The 23,358-nt window shown below is 40.1% G+C and overlaps 2 protein-coding genes across 6 annotated transcripts; both read left to right on the forward strand.

The window, feature by feature from the left end:
• Positions 1 to 472: 472 nt before the first annotated feature.
• On the forward strand, positions 473 to 6,028 carry LOC106956862 (neurogranin). Of its 2 annotated transcripts, none has more exons than XM_015047941.1 (3): positions 473 to 781; positions 2,092 to 2,293; positions 5,773 to 6,028. In XM_015047941.1, exons 1-3 carry the CDS (start codon positions 767 to 769, stop codon positions 5,826 to 5,828), a joined length of 273 nt encoding a protein of 90 aa, XP_014903427.1. In that variant the 5' UTR covers positions 473 to 766; the 3' UTR covers positions 5,829 to 6,028. The 2 variants fall into 2 exon arrangements, with proteins under 2 accessions (XP_014903427.1, XP_014903426.1); XM_015047940.1 differs by having other exon boundaries at positions 545 to 781; positions 2,089 to 2,293.
• A 6,145-nt stretch (positions 6,029 to 12,173) lies between these two features.
• Positions 12,174 to 21,809, forward strand: hepacama (hepatic and glial cell adhesion molecule a). Of its 4 annotated transcripts, XM_015047957.1 has the most exons (8): positions 12,174 to 12,437; positions 14,963 to 15,102; positions 15,184 to 15,310; positions 15,931 to 16,212; positions 18,233 to 18,329; positions 18,590 to 18,657; positions 19,787 to 19,857; positions 20,519 to 21,809. In XM_015047957.1, exons 1-8 carry the CDS (start codon positions 12,335 to 12,337, stop codon positions 20,891 to 20,893), a joined length of 1,263 nt encoding a protein of 420 aa, XP_014903443.1. In that variant the 5' UTR covers positions 12,174 to 12,334; the 3' UTR covers positions 20,894 to 21,809. The 4 variants fall into 4 exon arrangements, with proteins under 4 accessions (XP_014903443.1, XP_014903440.1, XP_014903441.1 ...); XM_015047954.1 differs by having other exon boundaries at positions 12,175 to 12,437; positions 14,963 to 15,310; XM_015047955.1 differs by having other exon boundaries at positions 12,177 to 12,437; positions 14,963 to 15,310; positions 18,239 to 18,329.
• The last annotated feature ends 1,549 nt before the right edge of the window (positions 21,810 to 23,358 follow it).

Consider the following 23,358-nt stretch of genomic DNA (forward strand, 5'->3'; position numbering starts at 1 on the left):
GGGCGGCCGTACCAGCTGGGATCAGAGGGATGGAGAGGACTGCTAGCTCTCTCTGCCTCTAATAAATTTATAACACCTCCCAGCGCAAAAAAAAAAAAAAAAAACGTTCCAAGATGCTTGCACAGTTTTTGTTTTCACACTATTAGTAATTTTTTTTTTTTTTTTTTGTGGCGAGGTGGGGGGGGTGGGGATCTATTGTTTCGCTGCCATCTGGACTTTAAATAGTATGTCCAGGCTGGTCACTTTTTTTTTTTCCTTAATTGTGAAGTTCCTTACTGTGATGGAGAAAGTTGTCAAATTTTAACAATACAGGTTTCCATGCAGAACCGGCTTTCTGTTTACACAAGGATGGTTCAACTAAATCTTTCGCTCGCTCATGTGATGTGCAATTCCCATTTTAATGTTGCACTTTGTGGATGTGTTAGGACATTTGCAAGGGTAAAGTGAGCAGAGTAGGTCAGCAACCCTAATGAGACCGAAAGGACGAAACACATGCTGTTATGTTTGTAGGAGGTCTCTCTTTCTCTTTCTCCCTCTCTCTCTCCGTGTCCCTGCTTCTCTCTTTCTCTCTCTCCCTCTCCCTCTGTGCGTGAGCGACTTTTACTGAACATACAGGGACTGTTAGTGAGAGCCAGTCAGGCATCTGTATTGGATCAGAGACCCGTTTAAAGAGCGTCCTCCTTGGCCCGAGTCAGAATTGATTTAGGCGCTCGAGTTAAACTAGATCAGCTCACCTGAAGACTGAAGTCGTCCCAGAGCAAAAGAAATGGACTGTCACAATGTGAGTAAATGCTTCAGATGAACTTTTAACGCCTTTTGGCTGTTTGGATGAATCTGTTGCTACTTACAGACGATGCCCCAAGGGTTGTTACTCGGAATGTCAAACTGCATGCAGAAGCTGGAATTGTTGTTGTTTTTTGTTGTTGTTTTTTTGTCCTTTTCCTGTTTGTTTTTTTGCCCTTTCCTGGTTTTTTGTTTTTTTTTCAAAGCTAAATTCTTTAAAAGAAGCGAATATGTTTTGAAGAAAGAAAACGTTCCAACTTTATACAATAGATGTGCTTGGCCTCTGTTCTCCTGTGAAAGAGCTGGATGCTGGCTGCTCTGTGAGCAGTCAGACAGAGAGGCTAATGAATGCTGGCCGAACAGGTGGGTGGTCACACTCCCACACTAGAAGGGGTTTCACTGGAAACATGATGCGCTGCTGCTTCGCTGAGATAGCGGGATGGCAGTGGGACCGTTCTGTGGGCTGCATTTTTTTATTTTATTTTTTTTCCTAGTGGGAAATGTCAGTCCGTTACCACAAGCAAAGCACGACGTACGCGCACATCTGTTGTCTCCACAAGAATTGAATAGGTGTTTACATAACTCATCAATATCCGTGTCACTTTTTCACTGACAATTTGTCACCAGCAGGAATTTCTCTTCCCGCCCACTCCGCTTTTCCTCTGGGACAGTGGATTCTGAGTGGCTGTCGTGGATTGCAACATATATATATATATATATATATATATATATATATATATATAATTTTGCTGGATCGTCTTGTTTTTTTGTGGGGAGGGGGGGAAATGCTGCAGAGAAGGTGTGTTTTTATTTCTTTGATTTCTTTATTTCTGTGAATTTGGCAACTTTGGAATGATGCAAAGTAACTTCGATCTTTCATTCTTCAAATCTTGGGCACTGTTTAGTTTCTCGCTATGAAAGATTCAACTCTTTCCTCACCTTCTTTGAAGATAAAAACCGATAAAACAAAACCCAGAAAACAGAAATACTTGAAATTAATCGATTTGAACCGGCAGTGCTTCATTGACAAAAACAGAATGTAGACTTGGAAAAAGTTGAATGTTGACAGACTGAGAACACGGATCACAGCTGCTAAAATGAACATGCTTTAGGCAAAAAAAAATAAATAAATAAAAAATACAACTGTTAAGCATTTACAGTTAACCCAGCAAAATATGGTCTCGCAATCTGTTATCGGTGGAAAAACTCCCACAAGTGTTTCATGGAAAGAAATTAAGAGAAAACACCATGGCATGATCCTCAAGTCCGTTCCCCGCACTGCTGTAAACTCGCTTGTCCTGGTAGCAGGAGGAGTGCAGCCGACCCCAGGAGGAGGAGGACATCTTGGACATCCCCCTGGACGACCCCGAGGCCAACAGAGCCGCTGCCAAGATCCAGGCTGGCTTCCGCGGCCACATGACCCGTAAGAAGATGAAGCCAGAGGACAAAACCGAAGGGGAGGAGGTGAGCAGCACTGGGGATGTGCTCAACAGCAGCCAGGGGGGCTCAGGTCAGTGTTGTAGAGCCAAGGGGTAAGACTAAGTCCCATAATGCTGCAAAGAGGGCATTATGGCTAGGATTGTAAATATGGTAAGAGAGAGAGAGAGGCTGTCATCACGTCATAACTACACTAGATAACTTAAGGTAAGTGATGGGGAAGTACTATATAGCGCACCATACTATAAGCCGCAGCTACAATTAAAAAAAAAAAAAAAACCAGGAAATGTAAGCCACTCTCGGTTTTCCATAAAAGGGCTGCATCCTAATAAACCTGCTGGATTTATTAAGAGCCCTCCGTCTAAAAAGCCGAACCATGGTTTTGTTTACGCCAAGCTAATATGCAGCGGCTTTATTTCCCTCCTGTACTGCCAGATCGACAGCCCTCAACTTAAAAGCTACATCATACGAGTTTGAAAACATTTCTCCGTTATTCCTGGTGCTAGCATGTGCTTGTTCTAAATGAAAATTAGCGCTTTCTTCTTTGATTTCCAATTTTGACTTCCAATGATTCACTTCCTGCTGAAGAGCCCCCTGGTGGTGGAAGAAAAATCCACAGGAAATCCGCCCCAGGCTATAAGCCGCATGGTTCAAAGTGTGAGGAAAAAAGTAGCGGCTTATAGTCCTAAAGATACGGTAACTTATTTGACCACAGTGACAGATTATTTAGATAAAGCCAAATATATTTATGAAAGCAACATGATCTGATATTCTCAGGATGTCTTCTCTGAGACAAACACATGTTGAAGGAACACTAATAAAATTTTAAACTTTAGGACAACAACCATTTCATCCTATACATAATTCAGTCTGTCTTTTAAAAGTCCCTCATGGTTTAACCCAAGTGTGATTAATGCAAGACATAACTGAGTGACTCATTTAATTACCCCACGGGATAGCGACAGATGACTGAATGTCTCAGTTCATTTTTTCTCCTCGAGAGCTCAGATTAATCTGCCTCTAGATGCAAGAGGCAGAAGGTATTCAGGTTCCGTTTGCTTGGAAAATGTCAAGTACCGTCATCTCGCACCTATTTACTAGTCTCTATTTGATGTAAGAGAGTAGGTGGGGAAAAAAATTAACATTTAATTATTACATTACAAAATACTTAACGGGTTGTGCTTAAGCTTTACAAAGCAGCATATCTGTGGGTGACAAAAGTCCAAGGAAATTGTTTTTTTCATCATTGTTACTTCCATTTTTATGGAATATATATGTATATATCCTTTTGAAATATATATATATATATATATATATATATATATATATATATATATATATATATATATATATATATATATATATATATATATGGCCCACATCACAACAAACACAAAATGAAACAATTTACATGAAAATGTAGACAAGAACTCACATACAGAATTTAGAATTTTAATAAAATAAAAGCAAAATAAATTCAAATGATGTAAGATATATAGACTACTAGGACTTTAGATTTGAAGAGTTGCCACAAACTGTAAGATTACTACTACTGCTTCATGGATATTAATTATTATCAACATTACTGATAATTAATTACCAACATTATTAATTGATGTTGAACCTTGAGTTTGAAAATGTTTCCTTTTACAGACATTGCATTGCATTTGTAACCACGGAGCTGAAAGTGCTTGACCAATAGAATAATCCTCCAATGTGTGCTAAAGACCTAAATTAATTTGTATTTGATTAATATAGCAATGTGTAGAACAGGTTTCCTGTCTCTGTAAATTAATTTTAAAATAAGACTTTTGCCTTTCCAAAACATCTGGGTGATATTGTCAATGTCTTAATTTCTCTTAATGATCTGAGCCAATAATCATCAAAGTTATAATCTCTCGTTCTGTTCAGATCTTTACCAAAGCAGGATGTGTCTTTGGAGTGATGAGTAGAAATTTGAAAACAAAAATTTTATACAATCACCACCATCATTCTTTTAGAACGGTGACGACATGTTAGGGTTAGGAGTTAAGATGAATGAAAAGCTTACTCCAACTCGTTTACATCTCACTGTGGACAGTGAGGTATTCTTCTCATTGCATGTTGGACTTTGCTGACTCAGTGGCATGACAGACAAGATCTGATTCAAGCATCAGGGTCAACTTGGCACAACAATCATAATCCTGAAGCCTGGAGCCTGAAAACGAAGGCAACTGCGAGAAACAAAACAAAATAACAATAACAGAAAAGACATTAATAAAAAAAGAAAACATGGCATAAAATGAAAACTGTTGAATCTTTCAAGCAAATTAGCATGACTCACATATCCTCAACCAGGAGGCAGGCCAGTCAGTTCAGACTCCAGTTCATACCTTTGCATCACCCAGTCTTCCTATCGTACTTTCATTGTGTATGTTAGCTCCCCATTACATCCATATACTTAAAGAACAAGTCTTAGTTTTGAACTACAGGCTTAGTTTATTTTGACAGTGTATTACCTTCTGAAAGGTTTCTGCAACACTACATCTCTTTTACTCTGACTCTTATCCCTGTTTGAGAGTCTGGACGTCCCTCATCAAACCAAAACAACTCAAAGTGTCCTCATGCTGGTAGATATTTTTTTAAAGTCCACATTTACCTGATGTAGACTTTGAGTAAGATAGAAAAAAAAACAACCTTAGATTGTTGGTTGTCAAAGCTGAGATAAAAATCCCTCTTGCAAGTTCAAAATGGCACATAGTTAGATGGAAAGGTACAAAAAACGCTGGCCGTAGAATAACCAAAGCTACATATGGTGAGGCAATGACTGACCTACATCCAGGCAAGAAAATAAAAGGATGAAAACAACAAAAAAAGGAAAGAAAGAAAGAAAGAAAGAAAGAAAGAAAGAGAGAAAGAAAGAAAGAAAGAAAGAAAGAAAGAAAGAAAGAAAGAAAGAAAGAAAGAAAAAAATGAAATGCAGCTTAAAAAGATCATTCTTCCCATCACCCTTTGCTCCTCGTAATTCTAATCAACTTCCATGACCTCAAAATAAAACTTTAAACACATATGGCCCATTTCTTTCCCCAAGTATGGCCGGTTTTTAATCAGGTGAGCGTGTTTAACGTGGTGGATCTGCATCAATAATTCTCCCTAACCCAGTTGCTGGATGCTTTGTGTCTTTAGGTAGGAGATGTATTTATAGCTGCAGGTGCATTAGGTACAGTATAAGCCTAAAACGGCCGAGCAGAATTAATGGACCTGTCGGAGGGGAGCTGAGCGTCTTGAGCTCCTCCCGCAGGGGTAGACCCCCTTTCTACATGAGACGTTCTCATCAGTCATTTCAACTGTCCCCCTCAAGAAAACTCCAATGTAAACTGTACACTAAAACTTTGTAGAGTTAATAAACATATTTGATGTTCCCCTCCCCCCCAATAGCTTTTCTCAACTTTAGAACGATCAGTGTGTCGCTTTGTCTGAGAGGTTTCTTTAACCTTGACGGTAATAGATATAGGAACCGTCCCTTCTAGGTTCTTCGTATCCTGACTGCGCCTCGCCTATTTCTGTTTTTAGAGACAGGAAGATCGGGGGCAGTAGAGAGAGACGACACATCTGTGCCGGAGCAGTGACGCCCCTTCTCCTGACCTGGATGATGATGAGAGGGAGAGGAGTCAAGAAGAGGTAGTGAGAGATGTGTGGCTCAAGCTGGTATAAGCTGGTTTGCAGGCGTACCTTTTTAATCCCACCCCCAACAAAATCGTATCCCTTTTTTTCCCCCCCCCCCCCCCCCCCTTGCCCGACTCCCCAACATGAGTTAGCTTTAGAAAATGAACAGTTTCGAGGGTGTGTCATGTGAAATATTTGTGAACTTTAACACTCCCTCCCTGCTTCTTCGGCAGCCTCATCAGTACGGATATGTTTGACCCAGAATCTGCGACTCACTGCATGTACTTGTGAAATTTCTGGTACTGTGCTAGTTTTTAGACGATGATCTGTGAATGTGAAAATGAATGTCTGCCAAAAGCTAAACAGGGCTGTTTTTTTTCTTTCTGTTTCTTTTTTTTTGAATGGATCAGTGCATATATCCCATGTATACACCTTGTATGCATCACTTTTTGTGACTAGTGGCTTCTGTTGTTTTTTTTTGTTTTTTTTTTATTTGCCACGTTTTTTTTGTTGGTTTTATTGTTTTTGTTTTTTGACGTGCTTGTATTTTGACCGTTTTCTGACTTGCTTACAAAAACAATTAAAGCATCCAAATCGCCAAAAGAGACGTAGCTATGTATGTTCTATTTGTTGTTTATATGTTTCTGACCATGTGGGAAGACTTTTCACAAGCATTTTTTCTATAAATCTGATCTTCCAGAGCAGTAAGCATGCCGTATCTACACTCTTATCCAGATGCATTTTGGTACAGCTTTACCTTCCGCGGTAATGGTTCTATATGCTCTGTTCCTGTGTTGTGCTGTAAGTTTTTTCAGAGCCCTTGTGCTTCAAAAATTTAACTGAGTAGTACCTGAACTTTTGGTGTAGAGTCGTGGCATTGCACTAATAAATCCATTCTAACTATACAGTGAAACTTGAGGATGTGTTTGTTTCACACAGGCCCCTTGATGTTCACCTGCGTCTCATCCTCGCATTAAATGGCTAAAAGTTCAGCCGCTCGTTCTCCTCTGCAACAGTAGCAGAGCATTTAATCAGAGGAAGCATGTTTTATTGAAGCTGAGACATTTTTCTGTCTCCCGTGGAGCTCACTAATGCAAGAAACCTCATGAATAATTTATGACATAAATGTGTGTTTTTCGAGCTGCAGACAGAGTTCCCAGGTTTGGTAGCAATAATGTTTATTAGACAACACGGCTTTATTATAGTAATTATGTTTTTGCATGGTTGCAGAGCCGGCGTAGATTAAATGGCACAGATGCTTTAATCGTATCTCCAGATGTTTTTTCTTGCAAAATTATTAACTTTTCCACATTTTGCCATATTGCAGCTACAGACCTTAATGTAGTTTAATAAGATTTTATGTGCAGCACAAAATGGTGCACGATGATTTGAAAAGAGTGACAAGGCATATACATTCGTCAGCTGTTTACTCTGACACCCCAAAATAAAATGCAGACCAAGAGTTGCCTTCACAAGTTCCTTAACTGGTAAAGTGAGTTTATATAAATACAGCCGTTCTGTCAAGACCTCAGAAGATCGTTAGGAAATATTTGTGAATAAACAGCATCATGCAGACTAATGAGGATCATAATATTCAGTTGTTGGAAGCAGGTTTGGGCTATGAAACAATAACTCATACTTTGAAAATCTCAAACGGCAATTAATTGATCCACCTTCCCAAAATGGAAGAAATATTGGACAGCCACAGGATGGTCATAATAGCTTTGGGAATCTATTGACAAGAAAACTAGCAGCTGTGAACAGCAGGAATATGGACTTATGTTTAAGGGTGGCCAGAAAACAGCTGTAAGGGGTTGTTGCCAAAAGCCGTGTTGGGGCAACAGCAAAGCTGTGTAAGAAGTGTCTCTGGCCAGAGCTGAACCCAGTGGACAATGGAAATTTTGGGTTTACATTCCAAACTCAATGCGTGAACACACCATCTCCACATTGTAACATGGTGGTAGCAGCGTCAAGAAGCATTGAATGCATCCTTCTGAGGGTGCCAGTAAGGAACAGTTTATGTAAAGATGGATGGAAATCTTATATTTGAAGAGACCTTGAAGAATGTGGCCTTCAACAATGTAATAATTTTAACATTGATCCAGAACTATGATGGGAATTATCGTAGCGTGTTCATGTCTAAGAATGGCCTAGTCAAAGTCCAGACGGACATTTATTTTGGAACATTTGGCCAGACCTGAAAAAAAAACTCGTATTCCTACAAGAACGAATGTTGACGTTTGAACAGGTGGTTTGGAAAAATATCTACATAGGTGAGTAAGTGCAAACGCATGACACACTTTTCAGATTTTCACTCGTAGAAAAAAAGAACAAAAAGTTTTGAATATTATGTATCCCTACCCTTCCCAGTTGCTCTCTACTTTCTCTAACATTATGAGGCTGTGACGCAACAGATGTGGCAAAAGGTCAAGCGGTATAAATAACTTCGCAAGGAGCCGTTTTCAATAATAGACGACTTATTACAATAAGGCTGGCTACGCCGCCGAAGTGTACCTCCATTTCTCTTCATCTGCCGAGGCAGTCTTGTTCACTTTATGAGAAACAGGATAGTGCATCTTCAGTCTCCCTGTGCACCCACTCAGCCCACCCACACACATCTGAGCCATGCAGCACACTGCACAAACCCGAGCTGCACATGCTTCCTCGCACAGGAAGAACACAGCCCATACTTTAACATGCTCATCAACACTCGAGTCACTCATTCCCACCGTCTCTCATGCGCACACACACACACACACACACACACTGACACACGCACGCAAGTGATGGGCTGTGTCACCAGCTGTAGAGATAGGACAGCCGACGTCTCGTTAGAAGTGGTTTGGCAATGGCAGAGTGCAAACACTTCCTTCTCAGGCTGACATTGCTCCTCTTCCTCCTCCTCCATCTCATAAACATCCTCTACGGGTTTTATTTGGACCTATTCTTTTCTCCTACTCAGTCCCAGAGGTGCCATGGCCACGTTCTGCTGTCTCTTTAATGACTGTGGGTGAACAATCAATATTATGCACACCTCCAAACATAGCACAACACCCACTTTGCGCTGTAGATTGAATTCTGACAGTGAAGAGAAAGGCACAGTTTAAGGGGAAAAAAAAAAAAAAAAAGTCAGCCTGGAAAGAAACCGTGATTGCTGTGAAACTGAAAGGAGGACTTAGTAAAACAGATGGCAGGCTTAAACATCTCTGGAAATTTTGAGTAGCTGAAGCTGGACTATTTTAGGAGTAAAAAATAGGAAAGCTCTGCTTGGTTGGCTTGTTCTACTTCTTAGACAGCTTGTCAGTGGGAAAAAAGATACCGAGTCTCCTGGGTGATAATTAGAAATGAATAAGCCAGGACATAAACAGCAGGGGGCGCAATTATATTATTTCCAGTGGTTATCCCACTGGCCCACCATCTCAGGCACTCCTGTTTTTATTTATTTTATTTTAGCAAAGTCACACAATTTAGCAGGAAGTTACAGGAAATACATAAATTAACCTTAAACTACTCCTGATCACCGTCAAGAAACAAGACGCAAAATATAAAGACGCATAATGTTATGACCACGAATAGCAAAACTATCTTAATTGTGTTGCTTCACAGGAAAATCTACGCACTGGATAATGATCCTAAAAGTTTATAAGATCAGACAGATGTATAAGGATACACTTTGTCACAGCCAGACGCTAATCAGGAAGAAGAACTGTTGCCAACATCTTTTTTTTTCTTTGCTCGTTTTTCCACTAATAAATGTCAAAGAAAAAAAAAAAAGCACAGCTGAGATATGTCATATGGATTTCCACACCGAAGAGGAAATGTGCCAACGCTGCTTTGTGTGTATTTGGGTTGGATGACATCACAGGAGGAACAGGAATCCAGAACTTTGATTGGTGCAAATCGACTTTATATTCCTGTTTGAATCTTTACATGAGACTTCAAGAATATCTTTCTTTCTGATCCTCAAGCAATGAGATTGTTTCCCCTTTTCTTCCTTCTCATATTAACTGAGAACCTGCCATTGCAATGTTTGCCAATTGCAACGGCATGGGCAGACATAATAGTTGGGACTTGAAAATCATCTTAATGCAACAAATTTACCAGGTTGCTTCTTACAGCAATTTGACTTTAAATAATCACTAAAGATCTTAGATAAAAAAAAATCTAGTTTTTACACAGTGAACCTTGACTTCTTCTCAGAATGCCTCCGCATGTTTTATGATTACCATAGTTTTCTGAAATCCATGCAATATTCTTACATATGGTGCAAACGAGGCCAATTAAATACCTATAAAGAAAGAAATTTGAAAATAAATCTAAGCAGGAGGAAAAATAAATCACAACGTAGATATAATAGATCTCACATTAGTTGCTCTGTGCCCCAGATCATCAGACATGTTGAGAAAAACAGCAAAATAGAAAATCTTTTAAAAACACCCTTGATGCATTCCATAGGTGACAATTTGGTTACTTTTACAGAAACGTCTGGTGAATAACTTTAGTGAGAACATCAATGGCTTCAGTCATGAAACATTTAAGCTAAAACTGTCTGAATCTCTCAGTCCGTTTCCCTTTCTGCCTTTCATGTCTGAGAAGAAGCGTCCCGCTTGACTCAGAGACCGTTAGGGGATGAGAGGAGTGGCGAGGTCTGCTCTTTAGCGGGGGCAGAGGCAAAGGGGAGAGGTTCGACTTTGATGGCAGGGTACACAGGGGGCTGAGCGTTTGGGTGACTAAAACAGGAGCTGCTCCCACAGTCCTGCGGCTCTTCAACAACCATGATTTCCACTCTGGAGAGAGGCGACCTTTTGTTTCCAACAAAATCCAGATTAAAAGAGCGCGTCCGGAAGTCGGAGAGATAGATCACTTATAATGGCTGCTGACTCATCAGACCACATGCAAAGACTTGTTTATCTGGACTGAAATAAAGAGACAGACAAACTAAAAAAAGAAAAAAAAAAAAAACCTATCTGGTTGTGGGCAAAAGATGTATGGTGTAAAAGTCTTTCAATTAAAGTTTTCTGCCTCATCTGCTGCTTCTTAGGTCTTTTTGTTTTCCCCAGCAGTGCATTTGATGCGTTTCCTTCAGTTTTGCACAGTTTTAATGTGAAAACATGGCCTTGGCTGTTCTTTTGATGCATCCCCCCTCCCGCTACTCACTTTGTTTCTCAAATGAGAGGTTGCTGTCTTAATGCAGCCTCTACTCCGCCTAGAGGACAAAGTAAGTAGTGGTTTGGTAATTTGCTGCTCATTTTGTCATAAAATAACTAAACAGGTGCAGTACTTTGCAAAAGTATGGTTTTCAGCATCATTTTCATCAAATAAGAATCTAAAAGGTTTTTGTTTGTGTTTTTTTTTTTTTTTTACCTCTGGATTCAAAATTCCTGAGCAAAGACTTCAGAGAACCACCTTTCACTGCAATCACAGCAGAAAGTCTTTAAGGATGTTTCTCTGACCACTCTTTGCAAGATAGTTCAAGACCAGAAAAAGTGGATGGAGAGCAGCTGTAAATTTCAAACTACAGATTTAGGCTTTATAACACATGCATATGATTTCATCCAAACCGTTCCATCATACTGGTCAGGTTCATTATCCTGGTGGATAAAGGTCACCGCCTCTAATAGGTTTTATTTCAGAATTGGCCTGTAATTAGCTCCATCCTTCAATCTCTCCTCCTTGTCCACGCTAATGAATATTTTTCCCACAGCATGATGCTGCCAGTACCAGGTCTCACAGAGGGGATGGTGTGTTCAGGGTTATGTGCTTTTTTCGTTTTGCACACCACATAGCGTTTTGTTGTGTCTCCTGCATAGGCTGCAGCAAAAAGGAGAAAAATAAACAAAAAAATCATGGTAAAATACATTAATGTTTATGATTTAAACCTGATAAAATGTTGAAGCATTAAAAAGGACATGTACCTGGTCAAAGGCTGGAGCAGAAAATAGCCTTCATTGTTTCTTTGGTTAACTGCAAATTTACATACAGTATGCTTTATACTGTGAATTAGCACAGAACAGTGAGACAAAACCAACCAAAAAAGACACTTTGCATGTTCCTATAAGAGTCCCTGATTTATTTAAACTAGTCACAAATCAAAAACCATTAACATTTAATTCTGTTTGTAGATTATGAAGCGTCAAAACACAATAAGGCCTGTTTAAAACACATTTTCCTTTCATCCCCTACTTTTAAAGATCAAAGTTAGGAAGAAAAGAAGGACTGATCTACTCTATCCACACCGTCTCTGTGTCACATGAACACACACATGGACACACGCACACGCGCACACACACAGTTGGCCGTTGTTGGCTGTGAGTGGGGTGCTGTGGGGAGAGTGGGGCTCAGTGTGACCAGGCAGAGGCCAGCGTCGCAGGCAGGCAGGCAGTGGAGAGAGTGCTGTGCCGCAGAGACGTGCCCGGGGTGGATAAACCATGCTCACTGAGCGGGAGAAACACTCTGCCCAGGACACAAGATGAAGGTAGAGAGGAAGCCCTCCTCTAAACTCAGCAACTTCAGGGACATTCCTCCACTGTTGACGCTCTTCGTCCTCTACCTCCTCCTCCTCCTCTTCACGGGTAGGTACTGATATTTGCCATCCAGTCAAGAAAGTTAACCAAACTAACGGAACATTTTAAACAGTTGTCGCCTGGCAAACGTGAAGGGTGTTGACTTTCTTTTATTTTTTTCCCTATTGTCATTCTTCAAATGGAAGTAAGCGAGAGGTTAAATGAGTCTAGGAGATTTTGCCTTTTGTGTTCGTGTGCTTTGTCTCTGAATGGGTTCGCTGAGTTCCCACTTTGTGCCCAAAGGGAACTTGAAGTGGCCATTAAGAGAGTATATGAAGAGGACAATACCAGGTCAAGAGAGATGATAAAGAACAGTTAATATGTTTAAGTGCTCGTTCCAAAGGACTAACCACGAAAAATGTATTTCACAACAGTACCATGGGCCCAGTTCACCCAAGCAGGCCAGATTTGGTTAGAATCACTGGATCCTGTGTCTATCTCCAGCTTCACCAGTGACAAAGAATTTCTCTCTGTAAGCCTCTCTCTCTCTCCCTCTCTCTCTGTCGCTCGCTCTTTTCAAGGGAGTAAACTCATTGCAACAATCGTGCCCTTTGTGTTATTGCCTTGGCAACTCTTGTCAAGGGGACCAAATGGTTACCACAGCAATGAGGCGATGCCCTGCTAACTGCTTCTCTGTGAAAGAGCGCCGCAGACTCTCCCTCTCTCGCAGGCTGATCTCTCCATCACTGGAGCCGAACAGTAGGATGCCCTCCATCAGGCTCGCAGCCGATGTTTGGACCTCCATGTGTCCGGCTACGGCTGAGTTATGGCTACCTCCACTGTGAACATAATGGCTTTGCTTTGTTTGGTTTCCCAGACAGGGCTCCAATGTAAAGGTAAAATGTGACTTACATTATAAAGCCCTCCCTAAGAGGCAGGCGATAACAGGGGAACACAAATCAAAATTAGCACAAGCCTTGTTCTCGCTCTCTGAGAGGTCATGAGAAATTCCAGCAGCGAGTTCCTGAGAAGCAGATTAGCGATTGAGACGTTTAGGATCAAATAAAAACAGGCATGCGTGTCATTAAGTCCGTCTCTGGAGCAACTTCGCCTCGCTCACTGAAGAGGAGGTTGTTATAATCAAAAAAAGAGAGATCTAAAAAGTTTCACATCTTTTTAAATGGCATTTCCCCCCTCACCCCTGCACAACCTTTTCATCCTCTCAATTTTTTTAATTACTTGTTTCCAACACCACTCACGTTGGCCACCTTCCAAAAAAGAAAAAGAAAGTTGTTCGTGATACGAGAGGTCAACTAATTAGTTCAGGACAGTTGCTCATCGTTGTAGGTGTGCCAAACTTGCCACCAGGCGAGAAATATGTAGATGATTTGCTGTCGATAACACAGAGACCGAACAGCGAGCGACTCTTTCAGATAGTGTGGGGGCATGCACCATCAGCAGCTATCTTTACAGTACATGTTGGACTTTGCAGATCAGCTTCAGGGTCTATAATGCAATATGGCGCACTGAAATCTAGCAGGGGCAAAAGAAAGGGACAATATTTCAGAAAAACAAATGTTTCTATTGTACAGATTAAAAACAAACAGATACACCAAAGGAATGTTCCCTTCAAAGTTTCTTTGCACCGAGTTTCTTACCTCTTCCTTGTGTTCTGCTATTTTTGTACCGAGGAATCCAATTGTTCTTTTAATTTCTTTAAAAGTCCCTGTTTAATTCTTGTTTAGCTCCGTCTGTTCTCATTTCTGTTTTTATTAGTTCTGACTTTCCCTCAGTTAATGTGATCAGATTCTTCCTCTGCTGCAGCACAACATTCCCCCAACTATTCACAGCTGGGTCTTGTGCTACTCATCAAGTGACAGCTAAAGTCTGTCACTTTCCTCAAGGGTTGGCACAACATTAATCAGAGACGCAAGCAGGAGGTCTACAGGTACTCTGGAGGAGCTGTAGAAATCCAGAGCTCACATGGTGTTTTGGTGATCCGTTTCCTCTACAGAGACAGGCAGGCTTGTCATGCATCATAAGATCGTGGACATAGCCTATATCCTGAAGCAAAACTGATTTATTTTGTGAAGAAAAACTGAAGGCTCACATTCCTGCAGAATGATGACCCTGAAAATTTCAGCCATATTGGCAATGAAATGGTGTAGTTCCAACAATGTTCATTTTTTACATTATTTCACTGAGAATCTGTGACAACATACAGCACATTATTATGAAAGACAATGATTCGATCTGAATGAGTTCCAGCTATTTTATAACCCAAAACTTTCAGTCACTTAATAAATAAGAGACAAATCTCAAAAGATCTGCAGCAACAGCCGCATAAAGATGATTCAGCAAAGTGTTGATTTAATGAAACTTAATGCAGCACAAACACAGAACTGTACGAGTAAAATGAAAAAGGTTTACTATTCCCCTCTTCACAATTAAGCATCATGTTGCGATTGCATAAAATGCCAATGAAACTAATAACTCTGTGGCCTTATTGTGAAAAACAATATATTAAGAAGTGAACAAGGTCTGAATATTCTCTCAACCGTTCATGACCTCACCACTGTCTCCCTGCCCTCCAGGTGAGGCACTTGGCGTGAATGTGACCAGCCAGACCCAAGTGGTGAGGGGCACGGTGGGCAGAGAGGCCCTCTTGTCGGTCAGCTACTCCAGCAGCAGCGCTGACAAGCCTGTCATCAAGTGGCAGGTCAAGAAGGACAAAGTAAAGCCCGTCACCGTCGTTCAGTCAATCGGCACAGAGATCATTGGAAACCTGAGGCCTGAGTTTCGCCACCGAATCCAGGTGTTCGAGAATGGCTCCCTGCTACTCCACAACCTGCAGCTATCAGATGAAGGGGCGTACGAGGTCGAAATCTCCATCACAGACGACACGTTCACCGGAGAGCACTACATTGAGCTGACCGTGGATGGTATTCAGACTAACTTTGTGCACCACATTGGTTTTAAATAAAATACCATGCTATTTATTTTTAAAAAATATATGTATGTGTATGTGTGTGTGTGGAAAAAAAAAAAAAAAAAACATCGTCAAAACAGTGTGATTGCAATATGGGTTTATGGGCTGCGATAGTGAGTTTCCTATAATAAGAAATTCACTCTCAAACCCACTATACAAGTGCAGCTCAAAACAGAATATCATAACAAAGTAATATTTTTTTTTGTCACTTATTTTACACAGTGGAATAGATTAGTTGATCTTAATATAGACTATAGTTTACATTCCCTGTGAGACACAATCATCAAAATTGCAAGAAATACAGGCTCGAAATACTTACCGTATTTTCCGGACTATCTAGAGCGCACCTCACTATAAGCCGCAGCCACAAAGTTTAAAAAAAATAAAATAAAAAAAAACTGCAAACGTATAAGCCGCACCAGGCTATGAGCTGCATGGTTCAAAGCGTGAGGAAAAAGTAGCGGCTTATAGTCCAACAAATACTGTATATAAGTGACCAAAAATATAAAACTGTTTCACCATGTTCTGCGTCTTTGTGCTGTACTTGTACTTTGGTCCTGTTATCCTCCTCAGTTCCTGTGTCAAAACCTTACATCCAGATGATGGCTTCTTCCGTCCTGGAGTACAGCGAGCACTTCCACCTCCACTGCTCCCATGATAACGGCACAAAGCCCACGTACAGTTGGCTGAAAGGAGGGAAGGTGCTGACCAATGACTCACGCCTTCTGCTTTCACACGACCAGAAGGTGTTGACCATCTCACGCGTCCTGATGTCCGATGACGACGTCTATGCCTGCACAGTGGAGAACCCCATCAGCAGCACGAAGAGCGTCCCTGTTCGCCTCACCGTCTACAGTAGGTGACATGTTACTCTGCCAGAAGCCTTATAACACAAGATCACAAGTGGAATGAGATGATGGACAATCAAAACCTGTTGAGTTGAACTGGGTAATTTATCCTAAACGCTTCAAAGTCTTGCCTCAAAACATTTTTTCAGCTCTAAAAATTTTAAGGTGAAAATATCTGAAGTATTGTGCTTGAGTACAGCACTTTCGACCAGTTGCATCGAACACTGAATATTGATTTATATGCAGTTTGTTTTCATTTCTTATATTGGTCTTGATCAATAGTTCTTTTAATAGGCTTTTTCAACTTTTTAAAGTTTTCATCTGACTTGTGACCAATTTTCTTTACAGTCTTTGTGTCCAATTTTGACAATATAAAAAAATATAAGAGTGAATAAATGTGAGACAGAAGACATAAGCAAATACTATCCATCCATCCATCCATCCATCCATCCATCCATAAATTTTCTATACACCCTTGTTCCTAGTGGGGTCGGGAGGGTGATAAGCAAATACTAAGAAATGGAAATGTTACACGAATGAAAAATATGCTTTTTGAAACTGCCATTGCTACTTGATGAAATCCCTCAAATATTTTACATTGTATTTGTTCCTATAAATGTAAACCTGCCCATTCACACATAAGAGATAATAAGAAGTCTACCTTTTCATAACATGTTAAACTTAACACTCTCAACGTTGTTCATACTAACAAATTTTAATATTTCTCAGGAGAGACTAAATGCTGGTTGGGTATTATATTTACAAATTACTTTCAACAACAAAATTGATCAGAATCAATGTTTGACTCTCCCTGGTTCAGCTAAACGAAAATCCCAGATGCAGAAATGTATGGATCAGAGGTGGCAGCTTTGGTGTATTCTTTTATTTTATTTTTATGAAGAGTATATTAATCACTTAATTTGAATGGGTTTGTAGCAACAGCGATATAACAAAAGCTATATTTTAAAGCAAACTGAACAAGTTCTGCATGACTGAGTTTCATGAGATAGTCTTACAAACTGGCTGTAGAAATACATGAACTTTAAGGATGTTTTCTAAATGCTGGTTCATTAACTTCTAGCTAAAACCACAAGCACTTGTGGGTGATCACAACTTAGGAATGAGTTTGAGCTAAATAAAATATTGATATTTAGACTCATTTTTAAATTAGCTTCAGCAAAGGTTTGCAGAGTTGTATATTTTTAGGTAAGTAGTTCTTAAGTAGTTCTGTCTTCAGAAGCCTTTTATTATCTCTGAATTAAAAAAACAACAAAAAACATACAAGACTGAGTAGAAAAGCAGCCCAAGTGCAAGTAAAGTCTTTGTAAAACATACAGAAAGCTGAAAGAAAGACCTTACTGTACAAGTCTTCCTACAACAGAAGCATACAAAAATGAAGTGAGTCTCAGGACTTTCAGTACTTTGTTTACAAACCGTTCATTTTTCAGGGGCCCATCAAACCAATTATCAACTCACGGCAGCCAGTACACAGGCATGCCGGCCTCCCTAACAATGTTGTTTACGACGAGTGCAAATCCCGGCTGTGTCCGTAAGAGCGACGCCTCGGAGCGGCTGCTGTGGGGCGCCGGGGCAGAACTGCAAACTGAGGCTGGGAGAGATGGGCGGGGAGCGTCCAATCCAATGAGCGAAGAGCTATTTGTGAGGAGGGAGACGGGAAAGGAGGCAGGTGGGGAGAGCGCTTTGCCTCAGTGAGCCTCAGTAATTCTGACTTCATTATTGCTGTGCTGTTGTGTGACGCATGAGCAGATTGCTACAGGCCCTCCGACATGCTCCACACTTCCTCTGCATGCACAGCAGCGCCACACAAGATCTCAGACTGACTCCCCTCTCTGTCCACCGCGTCCCAGTCATGCCAGTAAGACAAAAAGAAATGCGACAAAAGAACTGACCAGAAAGGTTTCGGGTTTAATTACAGCAGCTACAGTATATTTAAAAGGCAGGACTTTAATTACACTTTTATTAATGGCTCTTTTTCTGCGTTTTCCTTTCTTCTGTCTACCACTCTGGTTCAGGACGGAGCTCATTATACATCATCCTGTCCACCGGGGGCATATTCCTCCTAATCACCCTGGTGACAGTGTGTGCTTGCTGGAAACCTTCCAAGTAGGAGCTGTTCTTTTATCTTTCCCCCACCTCCCCACTTCTTTTCCAACACTTTTCCTCTCGGCTTCTATTTTTCCTTCTACTCTGAGAGAGTTTGATAAAGCGAACAATAATGTGACAAGAATTTCAAGTAGTTTAGCTGTGAAGTGGGGAAAAAAAAAAGTCATGATATTTGCTGTGTCTTGAGTTTATCAGAAAGTTTGTTTTTTTTGGGGGGGGGGTTTTAGCATAAGTGGATGTTTCTTTGGTGTTTGTTGCAGAAAGAAGCATCGACCTGTTCCCCAAAGAGCTCCTGTCTACATGGAGCAAAGTGAAAATGGCCATGATGGTGAGAAACTTTATCCTTTTTTTAAGCTTTAAGGAAGATTTAAATCAAGTTATTCTGGATTTGCGAATAGGTTTGATCCAAGCATTTGTTACCCTGCAACCTAGGATGGCTGAGGGTAATGTATTAGATGATATTCCCTCAACGTGTGATGCTGTGGTATGAGAAAGACGAGACACACACGTTGAGCTTCCTTCTCATTCAACTGGAAGATTTATTCTTCTTGTGTGCTCAATCTTCTCTATGCCACCAACGCGGCAGTGCCCCTAGCGGTTGTGTGTGGAATTGCATAGGACTAACTAAAATCACACTAAAGAACTTAGTACAATGAGAAATTAAAGATACAAAAATAAAAATTATGTTGGGGTGCCTATTTTCTTACTTATAGTTTTAATTTACTATTGACAAGTTTTTCACCCCTCTACACATTATTAACCAGTCAGTGTAATCCCAACTCGTTGTAGACCAGAGTCTACGTTAAGCGTTGAGTCCTCCTTTAACAACACAGTGTGGTGTAATTACTGTTGGTGCGTATTTAACAGATAACTAGGGTCTTAGTGGAAGTACTCTGCTGTCATCTAGTGGTTGTAGTTAAACCCAGTTATTCTTAAATTGGTTTGCACAGTAAATATGCAGCTGTGTATGCGTTGTTGGTGCTATATTCTGCTCTGTTCATACATATCTTAAAACTGAATAAGTATTTTATATTCTGGTAAATAAATTCAGCAAATAAATAGCATATCTAAAACGAGAAGAGTGTCAATCAAACATTTGTGACCAGTATCCAGTCTCCAGTGTTTGTACAGCCTTGACCTCCTAAAACCGATTTTTAGCCATTTCTACTTACAGACAGAATTCAACAGAATTCAAAACATAAATCTTGTTACTATGAATGGTTATAATTTATCTATACAAGGAAGAGAGACAAAGTTGAACTGCGAGAGTGAAGGAGCAGCTTACCTTATCTCTGACAGCTCCAAAAACGCTGCCAACATTTCTACATTCAACATTCAACTACTAAAAGTACAGATCATAAATGTACATGATAAACTACAGACCAGAACTACTAAAGTGCCAAATAACAGCATTACTTGATTATGCCTAAATCATGTAACAGGATTGTCTTTTGCAGTTGATGTGGTGCCAAAGCCAACCACGCTTGGCCGAAGGAGCCCCATGCCTCTTTATGTCCTCAACGAAGACGTAAGTCTCTCATTTATTTACAAGACCTCTATTTGGGATGGCTACGTCTTCATGTTGTCTCTGTGAGACTGGACCTGACTGAAAGCACAAAGCAAAATCTAAGCATGTCCACAAGCACAGTGGCAGCATCATTTATAATGCATAACCCATAAAGTGCTGCGTATTTCTACTCATTGTTTTTTAAGAGGTGTGCAAGTTTTGTTTGTTTTGTTTTTTTTGTTTGTTTTTTTTACTTAAAAGTAGAGTTACATAAAAAATTTTAATTGTCAGATTGTTCAGACATTCTTTGGAAAAACAGCATCAGACCGAGTCATAAGAAGGAAATTAGGACTAAATTCGTTTAATAAAAGTTTTAATCTGAAATATTTTAACTATTTTACTTTTTTTTCCACATTAGACCTCATTGGGATTTTACAGGATGAACAAACACAAAGTGACAAAATGTCAAGCTGAAGGCAAAAGACTGATGGTTTTTATGTTTTTTATGACAATCTGAAACTTTTATTTTGTGATTGTATTCAGTCCCTTACTGTTAAATAGAATAGAATAGAATAGAATAGAATAGAATAGAATAGAATAGGCAAAAGATTTACATTTTAACCGAAAAAACTGAGTTAAACACAATTATCACATTTATGTTTTTTTCCTTTTATTATTTCAGGAGACTTTGGAGCATCTAGAAGAATCCTCTGGCAACCCTGCTGTCCAATCAGAAATTAATATCCCTGCCACCTATGTTCCAGTCCTCCCCCCGACCACCAACAGAACTGAGCGGCCGATCTGGTCCACGCCCCGCCGGTACCCCCGCAGCCCGTCTCCGCTGGCACAGCCTCTCCCTCAGCCCCTCCCCGCTCCCCTCCTTCGTCCCGTCTGCTCTCCGGCTCGCTCCCCGGCGAACTCTCCGGGATCGTCCCCCCGCAGTTTCAGCCCGGTGAGGAGGGTCCGTCCTCCAGTGGGCATCCCAGTCAGCCACCTGCCCGTGGAGGCAGAGTGCACGGAGCCCAGCGATCAGACTCTCGGCTCCTCACAGCACTGACAGCCGTCTGGAAAATAGTTTTCACCCTGGGATATGTGAAATGCATGTTTAGTTTGGGTTCCACGCTGTAGGTTAACAAATGGGTTCTCTTCTTTTCTTCTTTTTTCCTTCATTTGTCAGTATTTATGACGCACTTCTTTATGGCTATGCACAAAAAAAAAAAAAAAAAATTAAGATTTTTTCTTAAATACTGTTCAGTGTTCTGGTATATGCAGATCTATTTGTTTTATTACAGTGAGTTTTTGATTTAGAAAAAAGTATAATAAAATACAAAACAGAGTCCCAGTCATATTTATTGGCATCCATAAAAGCCTTAAACTGAATTTGAATTTTATTGCTGCATTTTCGTCTCACGTTAAGCAGTTTAGTTAAGCCAAATGATTAATCTGAGTGTAATTATTCAGGCGGGAAAATAAATCCCATGTTACAAAATAATTGTTTCAGTCAAACATATTTATTAGGCATCTCTGCTGTCGGTCTCATCTCATAGCGTGTGAATAGATCAGATCATATATAAAGAGGGATATTATTTAGCTCGTCCTTTTTGCACATTACCCAGAATCCTGAACTGTCTTTTCCACCTCATAGATTTTAAGTTCTCCAGATCTTTATTTAACATTTTTCTAAAGGTGATGCCATTCACTCTAGTAAAGTTCTCAGGGGCTACGAAAGAAAAACAGTCCCACACCATCACAGATCCTCCACCGTACATAACAGTGGAGGTGTTTTTCTACTATTTCTTTCTTTAAGATTCTCCAAGTATAAATAATTTTTAAAAAATGGCTCCAGTTAGATTCATTTTAGGACAGTTGTTTGGGTTGGCACTGGTGGTTTTGTTAACAATTGCTTCTTAAGGTATTTCCTAGCACTGAATAAGTATACACTCATATCAAAGGCCAATTTAAATAAGAATCTGCAGAATAAGATAGGGTGCCACTAAATGTGCCACACTTAATGCGGCATCCACACAAAATGTACAGTATATAGTCGATAGTTTTGTGTTTTTTAATTATTTGCTCTTTGTGTTGTTTCAAGGCATTAAACACACTTTCTATGTTTTTCTCCAAATTAGGTCACTTTATAACATAAAGATAAAAAGAATATTGTTATATGTTTTATCTTCTTACGTACTTTGTGACAATAAATCCCGCAGCTCCTGCAAGTTAAATCTCCTGCTTTATTTTCTGAAGCTCATTTTACATAACCAAACATATGACACAATGGCATGTTTGTTAAAAACATCTTGAACTTCGTTTTGCCTTCTTTTGTCATCCTGAGAAAGTTGAAAGTAATTTGGCTGGCTTGCAATGTTGTTGTAATACTTCTTCAGTCCATTAGGTGGCACCAAAACATTTCAACCGACTGGGCTACCCTGCATAAAAAGTAACTCTTACAGGATTGTCTGCTTTTTATCGACCTTTACATCTGATCCGAAAGGTATAACAAATGACATTTTGAGCAGGTTTTATCCATCTTTATGTTTTTCAGTGATTTAAAAGTTTTTTGTTCTCTAAATCTAATTTAGATACAAACATTTTATGACTTATATACGGGAGTCCTAAATGCAAAAACAAACGGTGGTGAAGGTAAGTGTCTAAGAGAATAATTAACACAGCTATTGCACAGGCAACTGAGTTTGACACAGTAGGATATACAAATCTTAATGAGAAAAACTTGAATTACAAGAGAATAAAGCAAAATGCAAAGAGGAAAGAACACAAGAAGTAAAATAGGAATTAAACGCAAAGGAAAGAATAAATCCACAAAACTGGTCCATAAGTACTTTCTTTATTCAAGAAAAAGTGAAGCGTTAACGGCACAATCCCAGCCAGCATGCCTAGGTGGGACCCATGTGGGGGAAAGGAGGGCTGATATATGGGTCCCATATGGGTTTGTCCATGTAGGGCCACAGCCCACATGGGCCCTACATAGGCCCTAAATGGACAAACCCATGTGGGCCACCACCATATAGGGCCCATGTAGGGCCCATGTGGGCTGTGGCCCCACATGGGCAAACCCATGTGGGGCCATCGTGGAACCCGCGGACAAACCCATATGGGACCCATATGGTCTGCCCTCCTTTTCCCCACATGGGGCCCATCTAGGCAAGTAGCTCCTTTAGTTGCTTCATCTAGGAGAGAAGCACAACTAAACACATAAACTCTGAGCAGGTAGTCCAATTTATGCCTAATAGATGTCAATGACTGATTTTCATGTTTATTCAGATTGAGACATGATTTGTTGTAGTGACAGTGCTATCATTTAAGCTTCCATTTTTCTCTTTTTTAAAATCAAAAGTAATTTTTTTTCCTACAAAAATGATAATAATTTGATAGCACTATGTTGAGTTCACGCAAGTTATCTTGCTACAATTTAACTTTTTGTTTGATGACCTGAAATAACAAATGTGACCCAAAAAAAAAGAACAAAACAGTAGAAATCCCCAAGAGGACAATTCCTCGCAG

This window comes from Poecilia latipinna, unplaced genomic scaffold, assembly GCF_001443285.1.
Source record: "Poecilia latipinna isolate Pla-1442-1.1 unplaced genomic scaffold, P_latipinna-1.0 Scaffold851, whole genome shotgun sequence".
NCBI classification, from domain to species: domain Eukaryota; kingdom Metazoa; phylum Chordata; class Actinopteri; order Cyprinodontiformes; family Poeciliidae; genus Poecilia; species Poecilia latipinna.

Coding starts and splice junctions, on each gene's coding strand:
- LOC106956862 (XM_015047940.1), top strand. Junction 2,294..5,772: donor CAGCAGCCAGGGGGGCTCAG/GTCAGTGTTGTA, acceptor TTCTGTTTTTAG/AGACAGGAAGATCGGGGGCA.
- hepacama (XM_015047954.1), top strand. CDS start 12,335: ATGAAGGTAGAGAGGAAGCCCTCCTCTAAACTCAGCAACTTCAGGGAC. Junction 16,213..18,232: donor TGTTCGCCTCACCGTCTACA/GTAGGTGACATG, acceptor TCTACCACTCTG/GTTCAGGACGGAGCTCATTA. Junction 19,858..20,518: donor TTTATGTCCTCAACGAAGAC/GTAAGTCTCTCA, acceptor TTATTATTTCAG/GAGACTTTGGAGCATCTAGA.